We start from the raw sequence: 23077 nt of genomic DNA on the forward strand, positions 1-23077 counted from the left end.
TCAATAAAATAGCCAAATGATATTAAAAACTAAAGGAAGAAAAACTGACAATATGTGGTACACTACAGACCCAAGGAATAGCAACAGAAGAATGAACATGTATACTTATTTGCTGAACCTGGCAGTTCTGTGATTCAGTGAGACTCACTGGAAGTTTGTATAGAAATTTCCCAAGCATGGTTTACCTTTTCATGCTATGGACATTTTTTTTCTGTCGGTGGTAGGGCTTGAATTGAGCACTGTCCCTCAGCTCTTCCAGCTCAAGGCAAGTGCTTTACGGCTTGAGCCACAGCACCACATCCGTTTTCCTGGTGGTTTATTGGAGATAAGAGTTTCATGGATTTTTCCTTCCTGGGCTGGCTTTGAACCACGAACCTCAGATCTCAGTCTCCTGAGTAGCTAGGATTACAGGCGTGAGCCACCGGCTGCTATGGACATTTTTAAATTATAATTTTTGCCAAATAATTAAGAGTTGATGATGGTGATGAATTTCAATAAGTATATTAGAATGGGGGGAAAGGTAATGTCATATCTCATACCTTTTATCACATAATGCTGCTTTGAAACAACAGCATGAGGAAGGAGAATATTTTATTGATTTTGGTAGTTATACAATGATTGAAAATCATTCTATAATCATGGGTTAACAGAATTCCTTTTCCATTTTTTTACTAAGCCAAATTTAGGAATTTGAAGAGAAATTAAAGAAAAACAATTACCTGTGAACTGTTCTTTGATAATATTCCTCAGTATTCTAGACCTGTATAATCTTTATGGAAATGGAAAATACTGCAATTAGGAAGAGTGAAATTTTCAAACACACTGTGAACTCCCTTATAATCAAAGTATATTTTGATTCTAATCCTACTGTCATTGTTGTGTGGTTTAGAAGGATTTAGGGAGCTACAGCGTTGTTGAGTTAAGTACCTGTAATAGGTAAAAGCCCAGGAAAATGATAGAATTTCCTCCTGGACTTAGAATACTGTGATTTAGGGAAGAGAATCTGGTAAGGAATTCTTAGCTTCCTTTCTCTTAGGATAAAAGAAGTGTCTTTCTCTTCCTCCTTATGGCCGTTTCCTTATAATGACAAGAAATCTGCATTGATTGTTCACATTTCTCATCCCTCCCTTTTCTTCTTTCTGGACCCAGTATCTTCACTGTGAAGCAAAACTACTGACCATAATATCCCCTTCTGAAAAGAAATAAAACTCTTTTGTACTGAAATCCCTGTCTAAACTACACGCCCATTCCCTCCCTCAGATGTGAAGTTGCCCATACTAGTTTCTACTTCTATGACTGTATCTAAGCAAAAGGAAAAACATTATTGCTCATTTTTAAATAATGTTTTATGTGTTTCTTATTAAAATGTAGAACTTCTTACCATTGCATATTCACACATACTAAACCTATGTTCTTTCTACTGTTCTGTAGTACAGCAGCTGTGATCATACAGGCACACTGGCGTGGTTGCATCACACGCAGAAAGATCAATTTCTCTACAAAGCCACATTGTGCTGCAACAGTACCTAAACAAAATTTCTTCATCAATAACCAGACCTTTTTAAAGAAAGGAAAAAAAGAAAATATTATGACTATTCAAGAACAAAGGGAGAAGGCTGCTCTTCGTATTCAGGTCAATTTCAATTTCATATAATATGGTTAGTCATAAAAGATGTCTTAACTATCTCTTACCAGGTTATTCTGTATAAAAAAAAACAGCCCAGACACAGTGATTTATGGTTACATGGATCTGGTTAGTGTTCCCAAGGACATGTAGGATAAAGGTTTGCTATAGGTTGGCTGTAGGCTTCTTAGAATCTAGACAGAGGAAACAGTATTTAAATACAAAATAGACTGTATCAAGGCAAACCACTTCATCCTGTTTAAAACCTCTCAAATGTGTCATTAGTGAAATTGGCTAAGCTTTGACTAGCCAGAGCAATTCTCATTTGTCCTAATTGATAGCTTTTTCCAGAAACCTGTTTTTTAAAACGTGTATGGTAAAGTTCTTCCAATATTTATTTCACCCGAAAAGTAAATGGAGTTGTCTCAGTTTTGTCAGGACCAGATTTTAAAGTTAATTTTACCTGGATTATATTCCTATTTTTGACTTATTAATTCTTCATAGTTTTTACATTTTTGATAAACACTTCAGGAACTGTCCTAAGCTTAGGAAATAAAGCTACAAACAAATTAGCCAAAATTCCTGATGGAAGGATCCTAATGGAAGAAGCAAACATAAACTAAATAAATACGTAAAATAAGAACTATAGAAAGCACTATACCACAATTTAATGATAGCAAATTAAACATTTCCTATTTCCCTTTACGACTCAACCATAAGACCTAACAAGCTTACATTTTGTTGAGATGTGTGGTTGATAAATATGTTAGCCAGTGATAAGAAAGTAGGAAGAATATAAATTGGATGGGGGGTGTCAAAAAGAAGTTTATAATTTTAGATAGGTTGGATTTGGACAACCACAAGAGGTGACATTGGAGTGTGAGATTAAGACATTGGATATCTGACAAACGAATATTCCCAGCAAAAGGAAAATCAGATGTAAAGACCTTGACTTAGTAGTGTGCCCAGAGTGTTCCAACCAGGATGGTTGGAACATTATAAAGTAGAGATATAAAGGATTTACAATTGTAAGTTATTGTGTAATACACTGATGTTCCTAATGATATAAGATATTGAAGGGGATGTGGTGCTGAGACTCAAGTGATAGAGCCATAGCCTTGAGCTGAAGAGCCGAAGGACAATGCCCAGGTCCAGAATTCAAGCCCCACCCCAAGACAGACAAAAAAAAAATATTGGATGGCTTTTAAACATAGATTGACCTGATCAAGTAAGATCGACTTCGTTATCCTGACAAGTAGTGATGGTATAGACCCAAAGTGTTAGCTGTGGAATAGTAGTCAAATAGAATGTACTATGGTAAGACTATCACATTCCACATCACATAATAACTTCTGTTGAAGGTGTGTGTGTGGGGTGTGTGTGTGTGTGTGTGTGTGTGTGTGTGTGTGTGTGTGTGTGTGTGTGTGTGTGTGTACATGCTTCAAAGTAGATGCTGAGAGTGCTTGGCTGTTTGTGCATAAAGCTAAAACAAAACCTTAAATTAAGAAAAAATGTTGGGATCACCTTTTCACTCAAGTTCCTAGCTTTTACCATTAAGTTCTTAGGGTTTGTTGTTGTTTGCGTGCTTTATTTTATTTCCCTTCCTTTTGTTTTTCCTTCTCCTTCCAATCCTCTTCCCTTTCTCCCTCCCTTTCCCTGTTTTTCTTTTCCTTTACTTTGTGTTGGTACAGAGGCTTGAATTCAGGGATGCTCACTCTCACTTGGCTTTTTTTTTTTTAACTTATGGCTAGCTCTCTATAACTTTAGCCAAAACTCTACTTCTGACATTTTACTGGTTAACTGAAGATTTATGGATTTTTTTTTTTTTGGCCTGGACTAGCTTTGAACTTCAATTCTCACATATCTTAGCTAAGATTTTAATAGGTGTGGGTCAGCAGTGCTCGTTTAAAACCAGAGATTTAAGAATTACCTTATGGTTCTAATAGTCTGCATTTGACTCTGTTTAAATTTTTTGTACTGTACTCCTCTTGAAACCAGTGCATATACAGTTTTAACTTTAGGATTGAAGGTAACTGATACAAGGAAACTACTAGAAAAAGAGAGAAACCTTACTTATCATCTCAGAATATATGTCTGCTTCCTAAGGAATATAGATGCCGTGCAGTGAAAATCCACCTGCCATTACTGAACAAACAGTACATTTTTTTCAACATTAATAATAGTTCGTGGCTATTCAAGTTCTGCTTCATTCCTTTCAAAGAGAAGTTTATTACCTTATGAAGCTGTCTATTTGGTGACAAATACCTCTACTGGATATCCTTAATTGAGCTTTGGGTCTGTAATAAAAGGCAGCAGAATCCAGTCTTTTTAATTTAGGACGAGTCTTTTATATGTCATGATTTTCAACTCATTGAATTCAAATTTGTTTTCTACTGTGCATAGTCACCTAGTGTCTTTTTCTTTTTTTTTTTTTTTTTTGGTCGGTTGTGGGGCTTGAACTCTGGGCCTGGGTGCTGTCCCTCAGTTTTTCAGCTCAAGGCAAACACTCTATCGCTTGAGCCACAGTGCCACTTCCGGTTTTCTAGTGGTTTATTGGAGATAGGAGTCTCACGGACTTTCCTGCCTGGGCTGGCTTTGAACCACGATCCTCAGATCTCAGCCTCCTGAGTTACAGGTGTGAGCCACCAGCGCCCAGCTTCACCTAGTGTCTTAAACCCTCATCTTAAAATATAAATTTTAGACTGCCTAAGCTCCTGGGGATTGAGCCTCAGCTTTTGGAAGACCAAAATAAAAATTTCAATATATATATATATATATATATATATATATATATATATATATTGCATATATATATATATTAAAAATATATATATATAGAGAGAGAGAGAGCTGGAAACTGCTCATCACATTTCATTTTGTTGTTGTTTCCCAACAGAAAGACTATATTTCTCAGCTTTCTTGCAATTTTTTCTTACCCAGTTTTTAGCCCTGCTCAAATAAAAGTAGGTGGATGATAGGCATACCTCTTCTATATCTTCTTCACAAAATCTCCCACAGACACTCCCTCATAGTTTTTTTTTTCCCTTGGTGGGCCAAAACAATTAGAAAGCCTGGGGGGGCATCTTTGAGGTAGAAGTGGCTGAAAATCTGGATACCTGAATCACTTCATGTCAAAATACTGTCCCACTACCTTTTAAAAACCATGTAGTGGGGTAACAATGCTCAATAGGAAGTATACTCATTACCTTGCTCTTGTAACTGTAACCCTCTGTATAGTATCTTTACAATAAAAAATTAAAAATCAACCATGTAGTGTTTATTATGTGACCAAGAAATAAACTTGTACTTTCTGGATTTATCCATTAGGGAAATCATGTTACTGTAATAGAAAGGATATATTAGAGAAATCTATAAAGATCAATGTAAATATCTTTTAGAGAAACACATAGAGATCATTGTAAGTATGTAGGAAGGGAATTTCAAATGTAAATAACAAATACATAAATATATATAAACATATATATTTTATATTCATTTTGGAGATTTATCAGAATTTACCACCTGTGTTTTTGAACTTTATTCAATGTTAACAGGAATTTCTTGATACAGTTAAATACAATTGCTGAAATTAAAGGGGTAAGGAGAAAAAAAAATAAGTGCTCAGCTGGAATTATAAAGGAAAGGAAATCAGGGGAAATAATAGTTAATGAAAGCCCATCATATGATATTCGGGTGCTTATCAATGTATATATTTTTTTCTAATTTATATAGAAAACAAGATTTATTTTATTAATTGCATTAAAATGAGTTTCATTATAACATTTTCATACATGCATATATTTTCATAGTATCTAATGCTCTCATTTATAATACTTTTTCATTTTATAGAAGATTTTGTGGTTGATTTAAGTGACACAATATCATAATTTGAATTAGAAACCTATAGGTTGAGTAAAAAGAAAGATATGGTCATTGTGAGTAGAAACATAGTTTAAGTAGTAAGATGATTGGAGACAACAGCCCCTTCTGGCTCTTAGACTCATCATACACTTTTCTAGGGAGGCAGAAATGTCTGTGGATGAAGTCTGATGCGAACATATTTCCTGAGATGATAATACTATCCTAACATTTCTTACTTCTTACTTCGTCTCTCGTAAGGTTTCTTGGAGGAAATTGTAAAGTATATTCACAGAATTCAAGCTTCTATCACTGGATCAGCTATTGTGCTCTGAAATTTTAGTTTTTAAATTAAATTAGTAATGTCTACTTTTATTTTTAATAATATTATTGCTATTCATTCAGGAATACTTATATTTTTAAGTGGCATGAATCCATACTTCAATACATGTTTTTGTAATGTATGAGCTACTTAAATATTTATATGAAAATCCACAAAAGAATAGCATGCAAAGTTTATCTTTAGGCATCTGTACACTTTATATATCCTGAAGCTCCAAAGAGATTCATAAAGTCATTTATTTATTTATTTAAATTTATTTATTTATTTATTTATTTATATTGTGAAAATACTGTACAGAGGGGTTACAATTACATGGGCAAGGTCATGAGTGCATTTCTTATCAAGCATTGTAGCCTCCTCCTTTGTTTCCCCTTCCCATCCCTTCCCATCCTCCCCCTGCCCCCACCAATCCTCCTCCCTAAAGTTATTTTTTTTAAGATAGTTTGTATTTGTAGTTATCATAAGGAGAACTTCCTTACTCTAGGATTCTTTTTTTTTAATTTGAATGTTTTTGTTTGATTGCTGTCTGGTAAATTTACTTTAAAATGAAATTAACTGTTAGAGGCCACATTATCACCTCTCTCATTTGTCCATTTTTATATGCTGTCATTTTCCTAAATGTGTTTTGACTTATTTTGTATATAATCATTTGAAAATTAGCAAAATTGGCTTTTCCATGTATCTCTTTCTTCTCAGTTTAGAATGGGTCCTGAAGGAATTGCCAGATAATTGATTGGTTGACCTACATGTAAAGTTGAGGGAGTTTTAAAGATTCTTTTCTGCTTACCACAAAGAAAGTCTCCTGAGATTTAGACACATGCAGTCATTTAATTTATCTTGCAGTTTTAAGTGTCACATAAAGTTCAAAAAACAGATTATTGAGCCATTAAACTAAGTTTTAAGATGTTTTATCTTCCTAATGGGATAACACAGAGAATCTGGTTTGAGGTTTGATCTATAACCCCTTATAACATAGTTTAAATTTTTTGTTTAGGCAGTTTGGAAGGGCTTTATTTTACGAAAGAAACTGACAACAGCCCTGAAGGCAATTGAGAATGAAGAATCAGATGAAGACTATGAAGAAATAGATCTAGGGGACTTTACATTCGACGAAGTAAGTGTCAACTACAACAGACAGATATTTCCCTTAAAATATGTTCAGTATTCTATGTGGAGATATTTATTCTAATTATTATTATAATTTGGGGCTTAAGTGACTGTTGGAAAAGTATGTTACTAATTTACTAACATCCATCCTCTTTGTTGTTCTATAAGCTCATACAGTATGTAAAGTAGTTATAGAATATACAACACTTGTATAGGATACAAGAGTACTTCCGACCCCTTGTTTCATGTTTACCAGAAGTAAAAGTGATATATGACCACAGTGCAATTATGAGGCTTAGGGAATTCACACTGATACACTTCCATGGCCCACTTGACCTTATTTGATTATGCTACTTGTCTCAATCACATCATCTTTTAGTAGGAGATTCAACCCAGGATCACAGTTGCAGTTTTCATCTTCCCTTATTCCCTTTTAAATTAAAATAATTCCTTGGTTTTCTGTATTTGTATGAGATATTTAGTAAGTATAGAAGTCCTCTTTACTTACTGGGAAATTTCAGAAATGACTAATTGGTCATTTTGCTGGGCTCCGACAGCTCACGCCTGTAATCCTAGCTATGCAGGAGGCTGAAATCTGAGGATCAAAGTTCAAAGCCAGCCAGGGCAGGAAAGTCCATAAAATTCTTATCTCCAGTAAACCACTAGAAAACTGGAAGTGGTGATGTGGCTCAAGTGGTAGAGCGTTCCCTTTGAGCTGAAAAGCTGAGGGATAGCACCCAAGCCCCATGACCGACAAAAAACGACTGACCAAAATATATATATATATATATATTGGTCATTTAAAAGTTATTGGTTTTTAAATTACTCAGTCCTCTGAGTAGCATGATGAATTTGTATAGCACCATCCTTAGTTGTGCCTGGGAACATAAATCATTTCTTTGCTATTTTTCCAAAATACTTAAATTGTGTGTATTTGCTGTGAGTAGCTACTTAGGAGCCATCTCATTTTTTATTAATATGTTTTTATTGTGAAAATACTGTACAGAGAGGTTACAATTACATGAGCAAGGAAATGAGTACATTTCTTATCAAGCATTGTTGCCTCCTCCTTTGTTTCCTCTTACCATCCCTACCTTCTCATCTCCCCCCACCAAAAAAAAGTTTTTCGACATAACGTTTTGTATATCTCATTGTTGCAATGGGTCCACCTCTATCCCTATTTAAACAATTTTTTTCCCTTCCCTTCCACAAATTATACCAACATCAAATACAGTGAAAACAGGGGTTATACCGTGGGGGGAAGAACATACAAAGCGACAAAAGAATCATCTTATAAATATGTTAGGAAAAATAGCAAGCAAGAAAACCCATTTGAGTCCTTATCGTGGGGTTCATTTCACCTAACATCAACTTATCTGACCATTCTGCTTGTCTCAGACATACAGTAGTTATTACAAATAAGGGAAACCGTGGGACCTATGTTTCTTTGGGCCTGGCTTACTTCAGTTAATATAATTTTTTTCCAAGTCTTTCCATTTCCTAACAAATGGGGCAATGTCATTCTTTCTGATGGAGGCATAGAATTCCATTGTGTATACATACCACATTTTCTTGATCCATTCATCTAGTGAGGGGCATCTGGGTTGGTTTCATATCTTAGGACTTCTTGGCATAGGCTGAAATTTTCTTAATAGAGACCGAGAAACACAACAAGTCAAAGAAAGGTTGGACAAATGGGATTGCATGAAATTGTAGAGCTTCTGCTTGGCAAAGGACATAGCTAGCAAGATCAATAGAAAGCCCACAGATTGGGAGAAGATCTTCACTAGCCATACAACGGACAAGGGTCTCATATCTAAAATATACCTGGAACTCAAAAAATTCAATCCCCCAAAAACAAATCCTCAAAGGAACAACTGCCCAATAAATAAGTGGGCTAAAGACTTACAGAGAAACTTCTCTGAAGAGAAAAGAAGGATGGCCAATAGACACATGAAGAAATGCGCAACCTCCCTAGCCATAAAAGATATGCAAATCAAAACAACATTGAGATACTACTTCATCCCTGTTAGAATGGCTATAATCAAGAACTCTAATAACAACAGATGCTGGAGGGGATGTGGACAGAAGGGAACCCTACTGCATTGTTGGTGAGAATGTAAACTTGTTCAGCCACTTTGGAAAGTAGTATGGAGGTTCCTCAAAAAACTCCACATAGAGCTGCCCTATGACCCAGCAATCCCACTTTTGTGCATTTGCCCAAATGATCACAAACAAGACCATACTAAAACTACCAGCACTACTATGTTTATTGCAGCATTATTTACCATAGGAGCCATCTCATTTATCAAGACAACAGCTGAAGGCTCATGGTGTTTGTGCTCAACTAATGTAGCGTCCACAATTTGGGAATTAATTTACAGTATATTGATAAGGTTGTTGTATTTTCATGTCTTACCCTGAAAAATTTATAAATTAAACTTCATCGTATATAAACCTTATATATGATAAAATATGAATATATACATATGTGCATGCTCATATCATTATATATATATGGCGTTTGATATTACCCAAAATTTCAGTTATGCATTAGAAGTCTTAAAAACTAGCCTCACTGAATAGCTGCACGTTTGAAGTGTAATTTTATGACTATACATGACATACGGTGAGAATTTTGACAATACTTTTCAAATTTCAATCAGGAGACAGTGTCCCTGTATTTTCTTAGTACGTTAGCTATATGAACACCTTTGAAAACAAAGTCTCACGAATCATTCACAAATATAAGAGACCTATGAAGAACTGTACCTTGCTTCTGTGAGGCGCAATTTCTCAGCACACACCACTTGGGTTGCTACTTTGAGTATAGGATCAGAGCTATGATGCCAATCTTCAGAAGCAGACAGGCAGAAAACACTATATTGGAACTCCTCCACTACAAAACAAATGTATAAACTGTCACAAGTTTGGCAAATGTTGATAGCTTCTACATCAATAAAAGTATCAAGCAAATCAGTGACTCACTTCTTGCTGTTACTAACAGGGTATGAAAGTTCTTGCTGTTAGCATCTGTGTGGAGAGCCCAGACAGTTTTAGAGTAGCTTTCATCTGTTAAAGGCCTGAGTGGTATGACTTTGGTTGAGTGGAATGAAGCCATTGGCAACAGCCAAAAGAAAGTCAAATTTCTGCTTATGTTCAACCATCAATGATCCATGTACAAGAATTGAGGAGAACATGGAGTAACGAGGGTGTCTTTAAACTAGTAGTAACTTTGGTTCTGGCAGTAGAAGAGATAGGCTCCCAACGGACAGCAGCAATTTTTCATGTTAAACTGGATTGCCACTGAGTCTCATTTGGTTGAGATTTCCTTTAAATTTTACAAATTACTAGTACAAAGGGAGCTAATTGTGATATTTACAACTCATCTGCAGTATATTTTGATCAAATACATTCCATTTATATTATTTTATTTTTATACATATACTCACTGTTCTTCTATTGTAACTGCTCATAACCTTTCCTTTCCTTTTAGCAAGTGAAGTTTAGCAGGCTCTTCCCACTTTGTTAGTCATTGAATTCAAGACTTGGAATATGAGACTATAGATCATTAGTCTTCCAAAGCTAGTTATTTCGCTTCTAGATGAATTGACTTTGATACCAAGGATGTGGCTCAATGGTATGTACTAGGAGGCCACAAGTTCAATCCCCCTTTTGTCCCCCACCACAGGTCCAGTAAGAACCTGGCCGCTTTTCAATAGGAATTTATGCAACTTATCTATCCATGGTGCCAGAAATATCAAAAATCTATGGCCTTAATGGATGCTTCCAGTGAAACCCAACTCTATTTTTCTATATGTTTCCACTGACAAATTTATCAGCCGTAGAGATTTTTATCATCTGTAGTACTAAATGAGTATTGGGCCTCCATTATAACTTTTTCTTTTTATTTATTTTTATTTTTTTAATTTATTTTTATTGTAAAGATACTGTACAAAGGGGTTACTGTTACATGAGTAAGGTAATGAGTACACTTCCTATGGAGCATTGTTACTCCCTCATTTGTTTTTCCCCTACCATCCCTTTCCTCCCCACCTCCCCAACTTCTCCCTCACCCTCTCCCCACCAAGCTGCATAGTGTTTTGTACATCTTATTGTTACAATGAGTCAAGCTGTATCCCTATTTCAGCATTGTAGTAATGAATGACTCAAGGTTTGTGGGCAGATTGAGAATTATGCATTCTTCCACAGCAGATGGCATCCAAATATGGAGGAAAAACATTGGATTTCAGAAGGGTTCACATCAAGCCCTGCCCCACCAGCCAATCTCCGGACCTTGGCATATCACAAGAGAATCTGGCCCACTAGAACTACTCTATCTTGCCATTATTGCCTTACTGGGATAATGCCCTCTAGCACTTACAGAATGGAAAAATCTTGTTAACAAATCACTTTTGGGTATTCAAATGTAGAAACAATAACAATAGTAACCTACATTGCCTGAAGTAGCCTACTTACAAGCTAACATCATTTCCTCCTTCTGTGGTGAGCCAGGTACAAACCTTAGCAATTGAATCTCTGTATTCTGAATCAAAGGGTTTTGTTTGTTTGTTTGTTTGTTTCCTTCCTTGGAAATTGAACTCGGCCTGTTCCAAGTATTCCACTACTGAGCTATATCCCCCTTCTCTATGATACTTTCTCCACACTTGCAGGTTGTCAGCTTCGGAAACATCCCTAAAATGATAATATGGAGAGAAAAAAAAAAGTTACCAGACATGCAGATGTGGGATATACCCATGGGACATTATCTCTTGCCATTAAGTGCCTTAGAGAGAAATTATGTAATAAATATTTACAACTAATAATATATAAAATCAAATACATTTCTTGATTTTTGAGTTCTCGGCCATCACATTGTTTAAAATGTATATTTTATTCACAATGAAGGAAAGGAATGAAGAAATATTAGAGCAATTCCTTTTTGTATAGTAAAAGTCAATTCGGGCAGAAAAGGACAGTGTTAGGAGAGGGTGGGAAGGAAAGGTGAACATAATAAAAGAGAGATCAAGTCATTACTTTCAGAATTTCTGAGATTTATTCAACACTCACTGATTTGAAGCTTGAGACAAGCCTGGTTCTTGGGTCAAGTTAGATATTGCACAAAACGACATATAGACCCATTCATTAACAATGCTATGACAACCACTCTATTTGATAGCCTTGATTCTCTTCTTGCCAAGTTGAATAATAGAAGCACGCTTTCTTCTCCGACCAGAAGCTGCCTGTCCATATTTCCAATCACATGCTCAACTGTGAACCAGAAGTTACACAAATATTCAAGTTCATTTTCAACTTATAAGAAAATCTGGTATCAGTTCTCTTAGAAATAGTTTGCTTTCCAGACCCAAAGTTGTAAATTAAAGGATAACCTGAACAGAAGGTTTTCTTAAGCAATAATTAAATTTTGTATGAATGTACAGTGACAAGCATAATATAGTCATATATGTTTTTAGAACAGTAGTATGTTTATAACTCTTAACCAATTCCTCCTAGCATTTGAGATTTAATTTCCCTCAATGTACTAAGAAATGCCAAGTATATTTAATATTAGTAAGCTTGCATTCATGCAAATCAGTGGTATTGGCTATATGTTTGTTATGACTGTATTTTGTATTAAATCTGTTTCTAGAAATTTCCAAGACAAAGTGGCTAAAGAATTATTCTGGCCCAGATGCCAGTGGCTTACACGTGTAATTCTAGACACTCGGGAGGCTGAGATATGAAGATCATGGGTCAAAGCTAGCTAGGGCAGGAAGTCGGTATGATTCTTATCTCCAATTAACCGCCAGAAAACCAGAAGTGGTGCTGTGGCTCAAGTGGTAGAGCACTCACCTTGAGCTGAAGAGCTGAAGGATAGTGCCCAGGCCCAGAGTTCAAGCCCCATGACCAAAAAAGAGAGAGAGAAAAAAAAATTATTCTGGAGCCTTATAAAATTTGTGGACTTATATACAAAAAACACAAAGATCCATTTTTTTCAGTTTTCTGTGTATTTATGTGCACTTCTGCACATAATCTGCACATAAAATGTAAACAACAAAAAAGCAAGGTTTTCTGACTTTAAGGTTTTCAAGGAAGAATTCTCCTTCACCATCTGTATGAAAAGGTGAGAGATCACTCTACTGCAGAGACCATGTCTAGCTGCAGAAGGAAAACATCTGAATTTCAGAGAACTTAAAGAGGAGGTGGTAAGGCAGGTGTTTAAGTTTTTTTTTTTTTAGATAAAAAAGTCAAGCTCCTTGCCTGAAAACTGTAGTCCATTGCCACAGACATTTGGGTTTTTTTGTTTTTTTTTGTTTTTCAAAACAATTTATTGCATCATATTTGGAAATTACATCTGTAATTGCAGGAAAAAGAAGCTGGTCTGTTAATGGGGAAAAAAATCTTGGGCCCTTTAAAAACTACAAAGTCTTGGGCTTGCCTAAAACAACTGAGCAAGAAATATATTCTTAGAAATGTAGGCTTCAAGTGGCTGGGAAGGTGGCTCAGTGGTAAAGTGCTTGTCTTGCCACAGACATTTTGAGACAACATGTTTCCTATTGTTGTGTTGCTTCCTTCAGATCTCCATGTCTTCATTTTAGGAGTTTTCATCAGTGTAATAAAAAAGTCATTTTATTCCAAAAGCTATCTGCTGATATTGCTATGACTTAATCTGCATTGTCACTTACTTGTCATTAACAATTTTAATATACAACTCAAAGCTCTGAATCCTATTTGTCACTTTTGCATCAGATAGCATTTTTTTAAATACAAGCAAACAATTTAGTTAAATTTATTTTGTTTCCATCATAAGGTAACAAAGTATTTCAGTCCCATAAGCCAATAGGAATATACTGAATTCATGATGTGGTTTACCAGGTCGCTAACATTAGCAGTTTAAATGTATTACAAATGATTGGCAATATCGTTTCATTTTTGAACAGAGATCAGGATTCAAAGTTGGCACCTGCCTCTTTCAGTCATTGGCTGTGTTCTACTAACTGAGTCTTGCCTGCAACCCTGCAATAACTTTTTTAAAGTTATTTTTATTAACATCTATTAGTTATACAAGGGAAGTTACATTGTGATATGTCCATACATGCATGTGACATGACCTTGATCCCACTAATTCCCTTGCCCACTTTCTTTCGTATCCCTTGTCCCTTCTTAAACAAATTCCACTCGTTTTGAGATTCGATTTATGTGCATATAAAATACTTCAACTTCCCTCCAATGCCTGTGTCATGACTTCCTTATCATTGTTTTTTATTATTTTTATAAGTTTCCCCAAAGTAAAATGGGAAGTGACCTTCATGTCCATTTTTTATTTATCAATATGATAAATATGATATCAATATTATAAATATCAATATGATGTTTTCTTTAATTGTAATGAACCCCCCTGAACTATAGCCACTGTCTCTGGACTGCCGTTTTCAAACCTTTTCTTTTCTTCTGTGAGAATGAGAAAGAGGAACAGTAATGGTTCTGGTGGGAGCTCTTTCTCTGATTCTTTCCCTCTCTGACTCTTTTTACCTACATAATGCTGTATTTAGGATTGGTACATTGTATAATTTTATACTTGGCCAATAAAGGTTATGTGCTTACTGTGTAAAACATGTTTTGATATGTTCAGTCACTATGAATTGTCTAAATACTGTTTATTAGCCATGAAATAACTTCCATTCTTACAATTTCTGTGGTAACTGAGCCATGTTTAAGAATAAAATACAGCCCAGTGCCAGTGGCTCATGCCTGTCATCCTAGCTACTCAGGAGGCTGAGATCTGAGGATCGTGGTTCAAAGCCAGCCTAGGCAGGAAAGTCTGTGAGACTCTTATCTCGAATAAACAACTGGAAAACCAGAAGTGGCGCTGTGGTTCACGTGACAGATGCTTGCCTTGAGCTGAAGAGCTGAGAGATAGTGCCCAGCTCCAGAGTTCAAGCCCCTTGACTGACAGAAGAAAAAAAAAAGGATTAAATATATTGCTAGTGTAGTTATTATATTAATGAAACCAAGCTCTGGAACTTATTCTTCTTATCTAACTGACTAGTTGCAATTCTTCAATGAGATACAATTGAGATATGTTAGAATCTCACAAATTAACATCATTTTCAAACAACACAGATTTGATTTGATTTCCTGAGAATACCTAGAATAAAAGTCTGTCATTGCAAGTCCTATTTATAGACAGCTTCATAATTCTCTTTCCAATGTTCTTTTAAAAAGCAGTTGAGAAGGGGGGTTGGGAGGGTGGCTTAATGGTAGAGCGCTTGCCTTGCATGTCTGAGGCCCTGGGTTCAATTCCTCAGCAAACATAAACAGAAAAAGCCAGAAGTGGTGTTGTGGAGCAATTGGTAGAGTGCCACTCTTGAGCTGAAGAGCTGAGGGACAGTGCCTTGGTCCAGGGTTCAGGTCCCCACGACTGACCCAAAAAAAAAAAAAGGAAAATTAGTGACTTCTCACAATTTTTAATTAAAAATCAAAATATGTTTGCAGCCAGGTGCCGGTGGCTCTCACCTGTAATCCTAGCTACTCAGGAGGTTGAGTTCAAAGCCAGCCTTGGCAGGAAAGTCTGTGAGACTCTTATCTCCAATAAACCACTCGGAAAACTGGAAGTGGTGCTATGGCTTGCCTTGAACTGAAGACCTAAGGGACAGCAGCCGGGCCCAAAGTTAAAAAAAAAAAAAAATATATATGTATATACAATTATATACATTTATATATATATATATATGTTTGTTCCCCTTATAATATTTTAAGAACAAAATAGCTATTCATAATTTTTCCACAAAGATCCTCAGAAATTGATTATAGGCTTAGACAATACAGCTAATTAAATTTCATGATTGTATCTTAAGTATAGAACACTATTAACTATGAAAAGGCATAATACATTTGAAAATTTATAAATGGAATAGAAATGTTTCAAGGAGAAGAAAGAAAAGGTTAAAAAACAAGGATTTCAAATTTTAAGCTCAAACTTATTGTCATCTTCACATTTGGAAAGAATAATGATATAAGGAATGATGTTGAATATATTTCTTCACCCACTACCATGGTCCTGTTTTCCATCCACTCAGAAATGTGATTTTTAAGGGTAAAAAAATGAACACTAAGAAAATGTAGCTTATTTTCAGTGTTTAAAGAAAAAAATGATACTAATGTTGATGTGTAAGTGGCCCTAACTTGCATTATAAAGAGCTAAGTGATGACTTTTTTAGACTTGACTCAGAATCAGAGTTATTAACACTTAAATACACAGAAAAAAAGCTGCATCTCATTTTTTAGAGCACCCAAATATCAAGTTTTCACTTTGTCCCAAACTTGGAGATGCAAAGACTTAACCTATTTTGTAGGGTGTTTGCATTAAATAGATGTATGTAATATCTTCTGTAATAATATCAAGTAATAATGTCATATAAATGAAAATCCTAACGTACTTTGTCTATGCGTATAGTATAGTAGGGAATTTAAAAGCAAGCTTAGTAAAATGGATGCAAACTAAATTTTGAACCTTCTCTTGTCATTATTTATGCAGGCTGCCTCAGATAAAGAATGGCTAGCTGTAGATTCAACCCACTTCCCTTCACAAACACTGCTCCTCCCAAACCAGCTGCATTGGCCAAAGGTAACATGTCATGGAAACTTCTGAGGGCTCAATCTTTGCTCCTTTCTTAAGGTTATGCTGTGCTGCAGTGATTAATAATATGGTTTATTGACTTGAAAAACATAATTACTTTTAGAAGCTTTGGACTTCCTCCTCATCCCAGATGTAATTTTTCATGTAGCTTTTCTCTCGCTTATTTCTAAGGTTTTTTTTTTTTTCTTCTTTTTCTTCTTTTTTCTTTTCTTTATTTTGGATTTCTTTCAACACTTTATTTCACAGTAGCAAAAAGAAAAAAAAAGATATGCCTCAGCTGCATAGTTGGCAGACTAAAATCACTGGTTGACAGCACTTTAAAAATACCAAAATATGCATTAAGAGGGCAACAGCTGAAGATTCTCAGTCAGAGGTCAATGGTCTGTAATATCTGTGATTTATTTGATAATCTTTGAAGTTTTTGTTTTCTGAGATTTTTTAAGATCTTCACAATTAATCATTTTATACAAGTGAGCTACACTTTTTTTAAATAAAATATATTCTTCACCCTTAAAACAAAGACCTTTTATGTTTAACCCAGAAATTATATTTTATATCATTTTAATTTTATGTTTCTCTTTTGAGGATCCTTGATACTATGCAAGTAACAGGATAAAAATGCTAGAACTTTTCAGCTTGCTTTATGCTAATTTATCCATCTAATTGTTTTTTTTTCTGACCAGAATTCTGTAGCCTTGAAACATGATGATGCCTCCCTTAATTTTCCAAGTTATGCTGCACAAGCAGGGCCATGTCATGAGAAAGAAAATGTGTTTTCACACACATATTTAAACAGCAAGTAAGTTGAATGTTCTTTTAAGGATCAACTGCTTTGTAACAAAAATGGATACAAATATGTTTAGAAGATGGCATTTAATGTTTAAAAAATCATGTTTTTATGGAGTTTGAAATATAAGGGAAATGTGTGAAATCGATGCACTAAAGCAATTTGCAAAACTTTTGGCTTGGAAAAAGTTAATCCAGCTAGCTGGTGTAAACAAGTAGATCTGTACTGGTTTGCAGGTAGATTTAAAGATGAAAATAAAAATCTCAGCACTACATTGCTTTCAGCAATAGGAGTGAAATATGCCTCAAGTAATTGTAATGTAAACATTTTAAATTAATGGCAGGCTTTTTATTACTTTTCAAGATAAAGCTCTTCTGCAACTTACATGAATTTTACTTCCAAGTTTGAAACAACATAAACAGCTCGTAGGTTTTTTTTTAAGTGCTGATATGCTCTGCTGATCCAGTTAAGTCATTTATTTCTATTGCCAGATCAGAAAACAGTTCTTTATCCCAGACACCTGAATCAAGAACAAGTAGGAAGAGCTTGCTAAAATCTGAAAAAGAAGAGAAAATTTCGGAAGAATGGTATGCAGTTTATTTTACAAAAAAAAAATATTAAGAATGTGTCCAGGGGAGATATTCTTTTAGTATTAAAGAATATCTGTACTGTTTTTTAAGAAGCTAAGTATTAAATTAATCACGGGTTTGTTTTAAGAGAGTGTAAACTTATTTTAGCATATCATTCGGTCATGCACGTACACTGACATATATCCCCACATCTCAATATGTTCTGGATATTTTTATCTTTCACCAGGGGCTTCAAGGAAATTTCTACTGCACAGCAAATGCTCAAGAGGGCACAGAAGATGAAATCAAAGAAAGTGAAGAAAAAATTAGGTGAGTGGTTAATGCTCTTCGAATAATAATTATCTGCTATATTGAAGATAAGTTCTTTTAAAATATATTTAAGATTATGTTTAATAAGAGCAGAAATGAATGCACAGATGACTATGTCTAAAGATAATGATTTGAAAAAGCTTAACTTTTAGAGAATTGCATTCAATGATTTATTGTACTCTAATTTTCTAAAAAACAAATCCCTCTCTTATCTACTTTGCCATGGGTTTTGCTTTCTGCTGCATACTGTGAGAATATATTTGAATTAGTTTCTGACCTGGTTTATTTGGGAAAACGTTGAATCTAGAAAGCATCTGTTTCATGTGTTTAATTGAGAGTTCTTAAATGACCTCATTATTCAATAAATACATCAGTTTTGTGGATTTTTGCTATAAAGACTTCACAACTTGATACCTTGGAAAAGAAGCATAATTTATGTTCTTTATGATTATGAAGAATTTGGGAACCATTCAAAGGCATCCTTTCCCTTATCCTACTTGTCAAGACAGTCTTCAAAGCATTTAACTTTCTTTGGACACTGCTCATCATTTAAGCATAATTACTTAATACAAGAAGCAGTTTATATATGCCAAAGCAGAGAATGGGAAGTTATTATTCAATATCATAACTTAAAATGATTTGTAAAGTATTTACATATTGCACAAAACTTCCATTTTCTTTTACCTTTCTAAACTTATGCCCATATAAGCTCAATATAAGAAACATGAATTTTTAAAATCCTGTTTGTTCATCACAAAATTAATTTATTCTTATCCTATATTTCTAGTTTTTATACCAGTGCAAATAAATATTCAAATGTTTTATCCTGATTGTGCTTCCTATTTATCATTTTAAATTACTAGTTCAATAGAATTCTAAAACTATATTTGTATGATCATTTTTAAAAAGGATATAAAGCAAAATGTTTATTTCCAATGATTAATTTATCACTTTGGCTTATCATCAATTGGCCATTGATAAATCAACAGTGATTCATTTCATTCCTTCATTGATGTTATACAACAGACCTTAATCTCCTTAAGATAACCCATTTTATTGTATAGTATAGTTTTTCTTTTTGAGATAAGTATTATACTCTTCGATATTACTTATTTTTATTGTGCACCAGAATTTTATCACAATTAAAATACAGAAAAAATGAAGCATTTTACAGGAAAACATAAATCAACACTGAGATTTTATCTGCTACCCTCTCATTTTACAAACTCCAACCGAGTTCGTCAGAGTTCTGTGAACTGAGTGCTATCTGGTGCTTGCAGATGCAACCCGATACCCCTAGCAATACTGAAACACTGTCATTTCAGGAATATGCGATTCAGTATAGAAAGTAAAGGTAGTCTGATGAATTCTTCTATTTCTTTGACATCTATTTCTTCCCATCTTCAAGACTTTCCAAAAACATAGCTGTTTTGAAAATAAGAGAAAATTCTGAATTTCCTGGGACAAATTCAAATATCCAAAAATTACAGTGTTTTAAGATGTGACTCAGCTAATATTGTCTCCATAATGATTACCTAGTTATATCCAACAAACTCGCTAAATCTATTTTAACAAATCTATTTTTTATTTCTTTATTGAGAATAAGTGCTTGCATAAATTTCACAATATTTTGGGATAGTGATACTTAGTTAAAGTCACAAACATATTTTTACCTTCTCATGGTGGATCGTCATTATCATTGTCTATAAAGCTTAGAACTCTACAAACTTTGACAATACAACTATTTCTTCCAAATCTGGTGACATGTACATTTCTTTCCTTTTGCTTAGTGTAAGCTGTTCCCTCTTTCTCTCTCATTCCCTCCCTACCATCGCTGACCTTGAGTTTGCTTCGTTCATGTTCATCAATGTCCAGTGCAGCTGACAGGCCCCTCTGCTGAAGAAATCTATTTTAACCATATATTTGGTAATATTTTCAATAGTTCTCAGCAATAAGGCTAAGGAAAAATAAAAAATAAAAAAAACCTTGTCAGTTTTCCACATGAATCTCTCTTTGGAATTACATAGGACTTCCTTGCTAATTCTTATCATTAAAAGTGTATTTTGTTTTAGTGAAATACTTTTTTGATAAATGAGTGTCGTGAATAGTACATTTAAGGAAAACACTCAATAGCACTAGATGTCCACATATAAATACTGTGGTGTTAATGGTCACAGACAGATCCAATTAGATATGAAAGAAACTTCTTTTCATCAGTCACAAGGGGGCATGGTAGGGTAACAAATAAAAAGGCATAACCAACTTTCTGCCTCGCTGAAAATCCAGGATGACAACTGTGCCATTGACAGGGAATTATTAACTACATGACTAATCACATCCTTCTCAGTATGTGTGATTTTGAGACCCTACGCTATGCTTTTGTTTTGCTTTGTTTCATCAAAATAAGATTAATGAAACAAAAGCATGAAAATATCTGAATCCCTAAATATACAATGTAAGAGAGTGTTGTATTCTCCTCCCTATTCTCCTCTACTCCCTGCTCACAACACACAGACTATAAATGTTAACAGATGACTGAAGATGAAAGAGAGAATAAAATCTGAGGGGGCCCTCTCCAGTTATCACGGTTTATTTATCTTCTAGTAATTGGGATGATGTAGCATTTATGTCTTTTTCTTTGATCTGTGAGTAAATCATCGAAAATTCCACTCTGTGTTGTCTTTTTTAAAAAAATTTAAACGTTTTCTACTACCTTCCTTATTATATAATTCAATTTGTATTGCAAATTTGTTTGAATCTGTCCAAGGTAAGTCCCACACTTAAAACCTTCTATTTACTAATAAGCTGAAATGACATCTTCAATGTTTAAAAGCTTACAAGTACATTTACAATTATGTAAAAGCTTACAGGTACATTTTTAAAATAGATGAACATAATAAGTACCTCTTACTTGGAAAACTTAGTTTCAAATTTTCAAGCCACCAGGGGGCAATGTTGTCTATAAAACTGCCAATTCCTTTGAGGCAGAGAGGGTGGAGAGATAGAAAGCTACTAATTAAATTGGGTGAAGTACATCACACAGTGTTAACAAAACAGAGATCCTTGAGAATGAACACACAGTGTTCAAGTTATCTGCCATGAAAAGTATAGGACAAGTTGCTTAACAGCAAGCCCTTCCTAATATTTGATCTAACGAGGCATGTGAGACAACAATTAATTTAAGAAAGCAAGGTTTTAATGGGAGGAGCTGCAGATAGAGAAGGAAGTCGTTAAGAAAGCAAAGTGTTTGATGCAGGAACCTGAGGATACATGGTTGTAGACAGTTGTTAGGGAAGACTCAGGACTGATCTTTTTTTGGGGGGTAGGGGGGAGAGCGGGGTTCAGTCGTGGGGCTTGAACTCGGGCCTGGGTGCTGTCCCTCAGCTCTTCAGCTCAAGGCTAGAGCTCTACCACTTGAGCCACAGGGCCACTTCCGGCTTTTTTTTTTCTCTGCTTATGTGGTGCTGAGGAATGGAGCCCAGGGCCTCATGCATGCAAGGCAAGCGCTCTACCACTGAGCCACCTTCCCAGCCCAGGACTGATCATTTCTATTGGCATAAGTGAAGCCATTTTCTTTAATGAGAAGGAGGAGAAGAGGACGTGTAGGACAGAAGAAAGGAGAATTAACCGGAAGTCAAAGATGAAGTAAAAAAATTGTGAGGACTTTATCACAATTTATTTAGTTTATGTTTAAATTACAGTAATTTTTTTTTTTGTCCTTCAGTAAATAATTGCTTTTTCCTTCCTAATAATGACTGGTCTTCCTTTTGGGGGTTGGTTGTTTGTGTTGCCTGATGTCATGTGATGACCTGCACTAGAATTTAACAGATGAGACAAATTTAGATTTCAGTATTTCACTGAAAATGATCATGTATGAAGCAAGAGTAACAGGTTTATTAAAAACATGCAGGGTCAATAACCTAAGGGTAGTGTGCATAATTGGTAGCCAGACTAAGATGAGCTGGATATGGAAAGGGAGTGGGTGGTGGATTCTTAAGTAGAGCATGCCTTAGAGGTTATAAGTCTGAATGTAGAGATTAATGGCCAAGAACAGCTGGGAAGTACTTCAATGTGAAGAACATGGACACAATATACTTATATTTATACATATCAAATTTAAATATCCATGGAGAAAAGAGAAGGCAACATTAAACGGAGAAGGTCAATTTAGTTGAGAAGGCAGGACTACGAGGAGGGAGAAAAATGTCTTTTCAACTTTGTGACACAATGCCTAGCCCTCAGTGATCATTCTATACATATATTGCTTTTATTTTAATAAAGAGAATAGCTCGAACTATTTTTAATCATAGTCAAGAATTAAGCCAGGTAGAAAATTCATAAGGGCTAAGTGGCTTGTGCACTGGAGGAATTCAATTGGTTTTCAAATATAAGGAATTTCAAGTGAATGGATCACAAAGAAACAAGATGGAAAATTTCAGAAAAAAATGAACTAATAAAATCCATTAGAAGTAAGAAGGCTGAGACTCTACTTGAATTCCTAGAATCTACTGCTAGGCCCAGTAGTAGCTTGTAAACATTCAATGAATAAATGCTAACAAAACTGGCTAAAAGCTACTAATAACCTTTTCACAGTGTAAATATATGTTTATATTTAGGAAAGTGAACAGTAAACAATATGCTTTATGACAAAGAGAACTTACTATTCAAACTGAGCTTAAAGTTTTATTTATTTATTTATTGGTATTGGTCCTGGGGCTTGAACTCAGGGCCTGGATGCTGTCCTCAATCTCTACCACTTGAATCGTTGCTCTTATCCTGATGTTTTGGTAGTTTACTGGAGATAAAAATATCATGCATG

General features: G+C 34.9%; 1 protein-coding gene across 1 annotated transcript in view; it reads left to right on the plus strand.

Moving 5' to 3' along the window:
- Lrriq1 (leucine rich repeats and IQ motif containing 1) overlaps positions 1-23077 on the plus strand; it is a 114557-nt gene that overhangs the window by 40525 nt on the left and 50955 nt on the right. The window contains exons 18-23 of the mRNA XM_042693258.1: positions 1432-1633; positions 6820-6939; positions 16471-16567; positions 17266-17371; positions 17851-17946; positions 18176-18258. Of these exons, the coding sequence (XP_042549192.1) occupies positions 1432-1633; positions 6820-6939; positions 16471-16567; positions 17266-17371; positions 17851-17946; positions 18176-18258 (704 nt within the window). The remainder of the gene's footprint in view (positions 1-1431; positions 1634-6819; positions 6940-16470; positions 16568-17265; positions 17372-17850; positions 17947-18175; positions 18259-23077) is intronic.

This window comes from Dipodomys spectabilis, unplaced genomic scaffold, assembly GCF_019054845.1.
Source record: "Dipodomys spectabilis isolate Male_0828 unplaced genomic scaffold, ASM1905484v1 ptg000163l, whole genome shotgun sequence".
NCBI lineage: Eukaryota > Metazoa > Chordata > Mammalia > Rodentia > Heteromyidae > Dipodomys > Dipodomys spectabilis.